This window comes from Phodopus roborovskii, unplaced genomic scaffold (assembly GCF_943737965.1).
Source record: "Phodopus roborovskii unplaced genomic scaffold, PHOROB, whole genome shotgun sequence".
Classification (NCBI taxonomy): domain Eukaryota; kingdom Metazoa; phylum Chordata; class Mammalia; order Rodentia; family Cricetidae; genus Phodopus; species Phodopus roborovskii.
The window spans coordinates 28,791,359-28,802,500 of NW_026126433.1; the positions used below are offsets into that span (position 1 = coordinate 28,791,359).

The 11,142-nt window shown below is 38.5% G+C and overlaps 1 protein-coding gene across 7 annotated transcripts in view; it reads right to left on the reverse strand.

Annotated features, from left to right (window-relative positions):
• Nucleotides 1–11,142, reverse strand: part of Rasal2 (RAS protein activator like 2) — a 270,356-nt gene that overhangs the window by 20,816 nt on the left and 238,398 nt on the right. For 5 of the 7 annotated variants that reach the window (XM_051186048.1, XM_051186053.1, XM_051186051.1 and 2 more), the window contains 4 exons: nt 10,980–11,142; nt 8,890–9,091; nt 6,725–6,924; nt 4,944–5,805 (listed from right to left, as the gene is read on the reverse strand). The exon at nt 10,980–11,142 is cut by the window's right edge and continues 74 nt beyond it. In XM_051186048.1, coding sequence (XP_051042005.1) covers nt 4,944–5,805; nt 6,725–6,924; nt 8,890–9,091; nt 10,980–11,142 — 1,427 coding nt within the window. The remainder of the gene's footprint in view (nt 1–4,943; nt 5,806–6,724; nt 6,925–8,889; nt 9,092–10,979) is intronic. The other 2 variants (XM_051186049.1, XM_051186050.1) reach the window with 1 other exon arrangement.

Consider the following 11,142-nt stretch of genomic DNA (forward strand, 5'->3'; position numbering starts at 1 on the left):
TAATTTAGTACAGATTATAGTTACCTATAATAGTCAAAACTTAGGTGAGTAAGATTTTCTAGATATACAGAGATGTATTTGAGAGAAATAGGCATTCTTCAAATCTTTCAAAGACCTACAGAATATGGCATTTAAAATGGTTTAGGGTTTTCTTGACAATGAGGCACAACTGCTCCTGGCAACACCACATGTGTCAGAAAGGAAGATGGACATCGAAGGAAACATGCTATGGAGTTTACTCCCAATATGGCAAGACTAGCCATTTGGGCAAGACATTACTCTTGTCTGGACTGTTTAACTATATAAACTGGACATGCAGGACCTACAAGAAAGTGACTGCTGATACAAGATGGACATTGCTACAGAGTTCCTGCTTCATGGAAGAGTCTGCCAGACAGTCTGCTGGACACAGAGAAAAGTGACTGACAAACTGTGAATACAGGTAGACAGTTTAATTTCCTCCTTTGCTGAGGAGTGTGCGAGACACCATGGCCTATAGGCTGAAGCTGGAACATTACAGAAGAACTTCGGGTGACTGATCAGGCAGTGAGTTGTCTCTGTCATTTCTAGAGTATATATTATCCTTCTGTGGTCTTTGAAGGAGTTGAAGACAGATAGTTATGGTTATAGTTTTCCTTAGTTAAGATTAAAGATAAGTTACATATAGGACTTTAGACTCACACAGATAGGATAGATGATAGAATATTTTCTTTAAATCTTACTAAATGTTAATGGACTAAATATTGTTAACTGTGATTCTTATTTGATAACTGCTGTGTGATATATTTTGCTATGTTAAGGTTAAAACCCTTCTTTTTATTTTAGACAGAAAAGAGGAGATGATGGGAGATGTCATTCTGTAAATATGTTTCTTTTATTGGTTAATGAATAAAGCACTGTTGGCCAATAGGAAAGTAAGATAGGCGGGACTAGGAGACAAGGAGGATTCGAGGAAGTAGTAGGGAGGAGTCAGCATGTAGAGTCTGGAGAGAGCAGATGCCAGCCCCACTCTCCAGTAAGATGAGACCACGTGGAAATACTTAGATTAATAGAAATAGGTTAATACTTAAGACACAAGTAACTGGACAACAGCATTATATCAAATACAGACTCTCTGTGTGTTAATTGGGGCTGGTGCCACAGTAGGTCCAGGTAGGCAGGAAAAACCTTACTCACAACAGTGCAGAGAGAGCTCAGCAGAAAAATAAGCAAAGGTTTGAATGAATATTTCTTCAGACATGACAAAAGACCGTAAACAGAGTTCAATCCTCGGTAACCCCCTCCCTGTAGTGAGATATTCACTTTGTCCACACCTGTGGCACAGACCACGCCCATTGGGAGTGGGGATGGGGCAGATGTTACCTGGGGGAACTAAGTCTGAGGAAGGGGCTCTGGGAGCTCTTTTGCTTGCAGCACAGGGACAGGAGAACATCCGGAGGCATCCTTGGGACCAGGAACCTGCTGGTGTTCATCTGTCTATGTTGTAAGTTATTTCTCCCTGAATAAACATCTATTCGGCCTATCTGTTTATCCTGATCCTTATTAAACCACAATACAGGAATATGCCTGATTTTTCCTTAGATGATCCTATTAGATCAAATGAATCAGTACAATCTTGTGAAATACAATAAACTAAAAAGAAGAATTTAACCTTGAGGAGCTTTGCTCCTCCAGAAAGTATATCACCAGAGACATTCTTTCTTAGAAGTCAGCTTCCTGAAGTTTAAGCTTATCCTCAACTTCTATATCTAAGGATTCTGCAAATGTTCAACTTTAAAAGTAAATACAAATGCAAGGGCAGGGGAAAGGGTTCTGACCTTAGTAGCAATAAGGCAGAGCTAACTAATTCAGGAAATACCTCCCTGTAAAATTCTAGCTGTATTACACAGATGAGTTGAGATTTTATTATATTCTTCCTGAGCAACTATTTTTTCCCTAAAAGTTATGTCATAGAATTCTTTTAATCATGAACTCTTTAGACTGTGTACAGTATAAATATGTTTCAAAAAAATTCCACGAAAGGAGGCAGGGGCTAACTAGCCCTCACCCAAAGCTAGATACCTATTAACAGTTGATAGGTTCTGGTAGGAAGGTTAAATTTTATTTTTAAAGGAATGTGGCCCCTAGTAGGTATACTTCACTCTAGTGGATGACCTTATATCTATGAGTACATAGGCAATGCATGAAGTTGGAAGGGGATGGAAGGTAGATGGTGAGGAAATGGGTGTGGTAGAAAAATATGATCAAAATACATTGTTTTCATGTATTAAGTTCTCAAAGAATTATTGAAAATATACACATATGTGTATACTGTATATACACATAGTATACATAGAAGTCACAAAAGTAGTTAAGAGGCTGTGTGGAGGGACTTCAAGTGAAGGGGAATAGACTTCCAGTAGTATGAAGGTGGAAAGAGAAAATAATGAGACAGGAAGGGTTGAATGGTGGTGGGGGATGGGAAGGGACCATAGAGTAGGTAGTATGGATAACTAACACTAAAGACCTCTGAGAATGCCCCATGGAAACCTACTATGGTAGATGCTTACACACACACACACACATACACACACACACACACACACACACACACACACACACACACACACACCCCTATTTTTATGAGGAATTTAAATGGAGTTAATTGATATGGGTGGTGCATGGGAAGAGAAAGCTGAACCTCTCTCAGGCACCAGACCCTGGTAAATAAAGGGGCCAGTGCCAGGCCAGGTTACCTCTTTTTGAAATGTTGCTTAGCAGGACCCCAAAGATGCCAGCCAAATATTAGAGGCTATTTCCACTGCTCTTGGTTTCCCTTCAGAACCCGAAAGATGACCTACTGCTGAAGACACTTGAGTCATAGGACAATCAAGCTGATACTGATCTGGAAGCTTCATCCCTATCAACCAGTTTTCATAGTGCTGGAAGGTTCTATGTATGCTACTGGGGGAAAAGTAATCAGTATTTTTCTGAGCTGTGAAACCTGGGAGTTACAGTAACAACTGGCTTGGCAAGATATGTCTAAAGAACAGGGCTAGAGAGGTGGCTCAGTGGTTCAGAGCACTGACTACTCTTCCAGAGGACCCTGGTTCAGTTCTTAGCACCCACATGGAAGCTCACAACTGTCTGTAACTGCAGTTGCAGGGAGCCTGACACTTTCACACATATACATACATACATACATACATACATACATACATACATACACACACACACACATGATATGTCTGAAGAGCAACCAATCTCTTGGGATTTAAAGCCTCTTCCATAGATAGAACCCATACTATTAACTGGGCTCAGATCCGATCACTGGTTAGGTAATAGGCCTTAGGGAACAATCTAATATTATTCTGCTAAATGAACACAGTATGAAACTGACACCCTCAATTTCTTATCTTTGTACCAATTCATAGTGCATCTCTTATCCCTAATGAGAGAAGCTTCTTTTTGTAGTTGATGGTGGTTAATACAGAGACCCATAACTGGTCAGTATGTAGAGAATAAAGACTCTGGAGTGCTCAGCTCTAAATGGGACATCAATAGCACACATCACTCCTCTTCAAGGCTCAGGATCATTATGGAAGAGGAGGCAGAAAGACTGTAAGAAACAGATGTAGCTGATTTTGTGAACCATTATTTGCTGGACATGACAGAGCTACCACATACATTAACTCGTAGCAGCTGTGGCTGTACATACAAGATTAAGTGAGCCCAAATCCCAGCATAGCTGGGGAAGGGATCATTAAGTCCTAGAAATAGCTGAGATGCCACTGGCACCTCCCTGTTGCTGGATGAGGGAGGATAAGTTGTCTTTAGGGATATGGTGCTTGAAAGACTACCCATGCTCCAGCAGGTAGTTCTATACCTATGTGGACTCAATGTTTTTTTGAGAGAGTGAACAGATGGAACTGAGATAAAAAGTGGTGTTGGAGGATAGGGGAAGGGCTCCGGGGAGGCAATGGGGATGGATTTGATCAAAATACATTACTCTCAAAGAATAAAAATATTCAAGCCAGGGATAGTGGTGCAAAGCTATAGTCCCAGTACTCAGGAGGCAGAGGCAGCCTGATTTCTGTGAACTCAAGGCCAGCCAAGGTTACTCAGTGAGACCTGTCTCCAAAAGTAAGTAAATAAACAATAAAATGAATATATATTAAAAAATTTCACAAGTACAATTTTTTTAAAAAGGAAAAAAACTCTTTTAGATGAATCAGATGAGCAGTGACCGCTAAAGTTATTAGTTCATATTTAAGGGTAAAATAGTACAAATGATTCAAAATGTCATAAAATAAGTAATGATTGCATTTTGGGCAAATAAATAAAATTTCAAAATGTTGTATCAGGATTGGTGTGACATTAGCTGGACTTGTCCATGTATGAGGTAATATAAAGGATGTGCGAGTATTTCAAGTACTTACCAACCCCTTGTGTTTTTATATTTCTTCCTTTTTCCCTTGCCTCTCTAGGTGTTCAGTTGTTTATTTTTTGAGCTATTTCCAGGAAAAGGCACATGGGACCTGGCATTTCCATAGGGAGTTGGGGGATGAAGTGGAGAAGTTATATTAAACTGTAAGCTCACAATGCAAAACTATATTTTGGAAGCTTAAGGAAAAAATTAGGAAGGGTTAATTTCCAGATTCCCCAAATATAGTTGATCTTGACTGTAGGTCTCTTATATAATTGTAAAATTATTCACTCAGTGCCACAGCTCTGGCCTTCTGAGTGTTTGTCAGAATCTCCTAAGAGTAACCAGTCAAGCTCTGTTCTGCTCTCACCTAGTCAGAACCTTCCAAACCTTTCCATTTCTTTCTTCTGTTTACAGGTTACAGAAACATTCTTAAGTGGGAAAACTTGTTACTGGTTTGATTTCTGGACACTTTATATATAAAAAACAGCCCAGGTGTCCATCTAAGCAGGAGCCAAAGCCTTCTAGTATACTGTACCTGCTGCGTCTGCTGTCTCTGGATCGCTCTCACTTTGGGGACAGGGCTCTCTCTGGAGGAAGATGACTGCTGCCTGGACCGGCTCCCGTTCTGTACAGGTTCAGCCACCAGCGCTGCAGATGCCACTGACATGCTCCCTGTGCTACGTAAGGAAGCACTGTGTGGGAGGGATGGGGGCGCTTTGGCTCGGGCACCTAACCCAGTCTGGTCCATTTTTCGGATTTGGGACTGCCCAGTACTGTTTTGTCGTGGCAGAGCAAGAGGTATGTGTCTATCCGGTACAGTGTGCCGCCTGGAATAGTCCTCACTGTGTGAGCTTCTTTTGGTGAAATCTTCCATGCTGCTGTTGCTGGGTCCACTGAGTTTGAAGTCTTCACTATTGCTTTGGCTTCTAGAACTGGCAGTGCTTAGGTTCTCCAAACTAGAATCTACAGAGGCCTTTGGCATTGCTGGAACTGGATTGTTGAGGTGATAGACAGGGTTCTGGAATGATAAGGGCTGGAGGCTTCCCGGCTGGGTCAAGGCAGGGTGCAAGGGTCTTCTTACTTGAGGTGCACTCTGGGGAGTGCTCTGGGTTTCCCGAAGTTGTTTGATGCTAGCCACCTGGGTTATAGAAAGCTGGCTTCCTGCAAGACGCATAGGCACATCAAGCATGACAGATGCATGCTCCACCTGAGCAGCATGAGTGTCCTGGAGGTCCATGAGGGAGATACTCCGACCATTAGGAAGGCTGCTTTCCTTTTCATCCTTTTCAGAGTAAGTCATGCTCTGGGAGGAGGCTTGCTGAACCAACAACAATGTTTTCCCTCTGAAATAGCTGTCTGTGTTCTCCTGGCTTGGAGATTTTAGTTTATGCAAATCACTGTGGAAAAGGAATGGCCCTTTAATTACTCTCGAATCAAATTCAACATAATAGTTTTTTAGTTTGGGCATATGAACTATTTTGAAGTTTCACAGGCCCACTATGGAAGTTGTATTTCCTTAGAAACTCAGATTTCATCACTGCAATTCTTAGAATAAAATCTAGCATTACTATTTTTCCCCCAAAGGAAGAAAATAACACACTACCCACCACTGTCTTCAGTTTTTAATGAGTTGGAACACTCTCTCAAACATCCTAACTTATACTTAGCTCTGTCCTAAACTATTTGAGAACCTCTGCTCACTGTTAAAGGTATAAATTGTTCCAATTCAGAGCACAAAGTTGAAGGCTCAACATTTTATCTGCCCATCCAGCAGATTTAGACAACTCTAAAACAGTTTCAACTGAGGGTCTAGGGCAGCAGTTCTTGTGGGTCTTGAACACTTTGCAGGCTGCATGTCCGATATCCTGCATATCAGATATTTACATTCTGACTCATAGTATTATCAAAATTACAGTTATAAAGTAGCAAGGAAATAATTTTACGTTTGGGGATCACAACATGAAGTACCATATAAAAGGTTCATAGTACTAGAAAGGTTGAGAACCACTGGTCTAGAGAGTAGTAGATCATATGAAAACATCAATTTTATAAAAGCCCTTATCTTCCATGAAACATGACAAATAGATCAATAGATCTTTGTGTATATTTACATTATAAAATGCTACATTATCATCCTGGAAAATAAAGTAATACTGGCTATTGTGCATTGTGACAAACAATTGGATTTACCAAAGATGATTCTTTTTAGTTGCTCATAACTTGTAAGTTGTGAACTTTAAAAAGTAAGATAAACAGTTTTCTGTCAAATCTAAACATTATCCGTTTGGGGTGCAGCATTCAAATCCTCTTTCATACCTGTCAGTGGGGTCTTCAAATATTTTCTGCAGCCCAGAGGAGAGGCTTCCACTGACATTTGGACTGGAGCTATGCTCAGCAAAGCGTCTCAATTGCTGTTGTATTGGTGTAGGATTACTCAGAGACTTGGTAATATCAGCAAGAACACGAGGGAGAGGCCCCAGTTTTGCCACAGTTGCCTGTAGGAAGGAATTTTCACCCTAATTGGACAATAAGCATTGTGACATCCAACAACATATTGTTTTGGGGACAATGATGCCCATTGATGGAAGGATGTAGGTTGGAGGGAGGGTAGGTATTGCATATGGGAGTGGCAAGTTCATAATGCATTGTTATGGAGCAGCAGAACCATGGCGTCGAGATGAATGGAGGAGGCGAAACAAGGTGCAGTAGACATTGAGGAAAGAAAGGAAATTGAAATTAGGATTATGCAAATAAAAATTAAAAGACATGCTCAAAACAAACAAACTATTGCCATTCCAACTAAAATATGCATGCAAAGCACACTAAGTCTTTGAATGACTACCAGACCAAGATGGAGGAAAAGGGAAAAACCAAACACCTTCTAATTGAAAGAACTTCAGGATCAGATGACTGGCTAGTGTGATAAAACTTCTAAAGAAAAAGGATTATGTGAGGAAAGCAATGCATGCCAACATACAGGATGGTGCTGCACTCAGGGACCCAGAGAACTGCAGGGCGTGCAGTTAGTTTACAGTATAATCCACTATCACAGTCAATCTTGGGAACCTTGAATCATTGTCAACTGAGTATTTTGTTAAAAAACAAAACAAAACAGAATAGTAAAATCAGGTGATCTTTCTTTTCTCCCAGATACATCTAGATATACTCCTGGTTTCCATGACTAAAAACTAAAAATGAGTCAGTGTGTTCACACAGAAAAGTCTGTTAAAAAAGACTTTGATTGTGAATAAACTAGGCCTATTTCATAACTGTATGTGTATCTTACTGATGTAGCTATCTAACAAACATTTAAAATAGTTGTTTTATCTATCTTAGTCATTTTTTTCCTATGACATTCTTGTCTTCATGGGTTCTCATGGAATCCCTCAACCACTATGCAGTTTAGGATAATAGTTATGGTTATCTTTAGGTCTTCTTTATCTTCTTAATGATCAGTAGACTCTCTCTCTACCTATCTGTGTGTGTGTGTGTGTGTGTTGTGTTTATGTGTGTCTGACAATTAAGCTCAGGGCCTTCTTATTCATGCCAGGCAGGTAGTCTACCAATGAATTATTATTGTGTGCTTTCCTTGCTGACATTCAAACCTAACGTCTTAATGTGCCAGGCAGGTGCTCTAACACTTAGCTCCATGCTCCAGCCAATTGACACTCTTCCACTCTGCCTGAGTAGGTATGTCATCTAAAGAATGCCTTTACTTGTTCAACAATGTTAAACTAAAATTCACATGAGAGAATTTACTTTCTACATCACTTCAACTTAGTATCCACTTAGCATTTCTTAAAGTGTACAAGTAGTTCTTGAGGATAAGGAATGATTTATGGTTTTATAAACATTTTAAGTACCAATTGACATACTGCCATTTATATTTTTTCTAGAAAGTAAATTTTACTAAGGAGTGTATTCCTATACATTCTTTATTAGATATAACATTTTAGAGGTAATAGGAAAATTTAAGAAAACAAATCCTTATCACAGAAAAATAACTGATTACTGAATTATTTTCTACAACAGAATCTATTCCTCTTTGTAAAATCCAGAATGAAGAAAATTATTGGTATGCTTTATACTTAGCTAGAGGACTCTTAGTGATGAAAATTATATTCAACTCTGACTTACGCAGTGGGAAAAATAACTTCCCCATGGTGAAATTAACTTAAGTATGATGAACAATATTTTATGAGCCTGTACATTTAAAAAAGATCTTGTCTTTAGAAATTACCAGATGAAGTTTCATATACATTGATAAAGATGTATATACTAATATTTGATAACAGTTTCTGGGCAAGTTTTCATATGTGTGTGTGTGTACAGTATGTGTGTGTGTATGCATGTATGCATGTATGTATGCATGCATACAACCAGCAGAAAGGCTGTTTGTTATCATCATGATGATCTTTAGAATCTGGACACTAAGGTTCTGTATCTCCCATTTCCCACTACCCTCCCTCCTCCTACTTTACCTTATCAAGTTGAGAAACTACTTCCCATAGTAAGGAATGCAAAACTGACAGCTCTCTGCCCAGATCAATGTAACCATCAAAGCCTGGGGTGTTTGAGATGGTGTCTGGATTAGAGATCTCCAAAAGGAACCGCTTCATTCCACCCCATTCATGTTCTAAAAAATCATTCATGAATGCCATGTATTCCTCTTTGTTACCAAACCTGAGTTAGGTGAGAAAATAAGAAAGAACACAGATTAAGGAAAGATATATTAATATTATGAGTTGACTTACAAAGAGGTATCATTTCTTTTTATTTTGTGACCACAATGATTTTATTTTAAGCTGTAACTGCTAAAATATTCTTTCTTAATATTACTTTAACCCATGTTGAAAAACTCAAAAGTAGACCAAAATTCCTCTCTTGTTCTTCAAAATTCTCATATAATACAACCCTTAATTATCTACCAAATGCCCACTAAGACAACCATAAATTTTAATAATATTTTTTCAGTTTCCAAATATATTCCATAGTAGTGTCTCTTTCTTAGCCATGGTTCTTACTGGAAGAGCTCTTACTGAAAGATGCTGAAACTGCAGATACCATGGAACTCTCTATATTTTACCCTATACATATACTCTTAAAAACAAAAACAAACTTGAAAGGACTTTAGTTTCTGTTCTTCCCTTGAGATAGTCCCACTGGCCTAAACTTGCTATGTAGACTAGACTGGTCTTGGACTCATAGACACCCACCTGCTTCTACCTCTTGAATGCAGGGAATGAAGGTATGAGCCATTGTTCTGGGCTTCCTAACTACCTTTTGAAACTAAATTTAAGCCTATAGAAAAGTTGAAAGACTATATAATGAACACCCATATGCTTTCCATCTATATCAACTGACTGTTAAGCTTTTTTCTTATTTGTCAGGTTTGCTTCCATTCTCTACAAATACATACAATTTTATATCTAGAACTATTTTAAACTAAATTACAGCTATTACCTCTAAATACTTTAGTGTCTATTTTATTTCAAAATAAGGAGAATATCTTATATAAATCAATGCTATTTTCACATTAAAAATTTTAAAATATTATTCATGAATCATCTCTTATACAGTTATTAAATTCTACTGCTTTTGCCAAATAATAAAAAATTATTTTGAATTATATGTGTATCCATGTGTGGGCACCCCTTGATTCCCTTGGAACTAGATTTACAAGCAGTTGTGAGCTACCTGACATGAGTGCTAAGAACCAAACTCGGGTCCTCTGCAATAGTCATAAGTGATCTTAACTATCTTTCTAGTTCCCAAATAATGAAAACAATCTTTACATTTGTTTATTTTGCATGTGGGAGGTGGTGCTTGCACACCATGGTGCACACGTGGAGGTCAGAGGCCAACATGGTTCTTTCCTTCCACCATGTAGGTTTGGGAATATTAAACTCAAGCTGTCAGGCTTGACAGACATTGTCTTTACCTGATGAATCATCATGATGGACCCCTCCCAAAAGAATTTTACACATTATTTTTCTAAATTAAGAAACCAATAAATTTCAAGTATTGCATTTTGTCTTTTGATTGTTCATAGTACCCGTCCATCCTCTGCATTTTTCTTGATATGATAGCACCTGTTGGAACATGGCCAGCCTATTTGCAATTGATGATGTAACCACATTATTTGCCCGTTTTCCCAACACTTCTTTTTTAATGGATGCTTGGAATTAAACCCAAGGCCTTGCACATGCAATGTAAGCATAATACCAGTCTTTTCCCAATACTGTCACACCTGTATTGTTTTTTTCATCTTCTAAAATACTAGCATATATATCATTTAATCTTCAAACAGTATTTTAATTTAGTTATCATCATTTTCATATTATTGGATATCCTTTATAAACATTATTTTCAGTTGTTATAAATATTTCACTAAATGTCCATACCAGAGTTACTTAGTATTTGCTTCCATCTTAAAATTTTTTAGTGATAGTGCAATAAAAATCTAGTAGGAGTGGGAATGTGTCTCCCCAGCTTCATCCATAAGGTCATACATTTATTTTTAAAGCCAGGTGTTTTTTTTTTTTTAAAGAGTTAGGGTAGTTTCACCTACTTGGCAAAGTTAGCCAGGTTCTGAATGACCTTGGCAATAAGAGTTAGAGTCCGAGACGTCCGATCATCAGGATACTCCTGCATCAAGCTGAAAAGACTGGGAGACATAATGGCTGGGCAAAGAAAGCGGAGAAACAGTGAGGCGCTAATGAGCCGCTCACTGA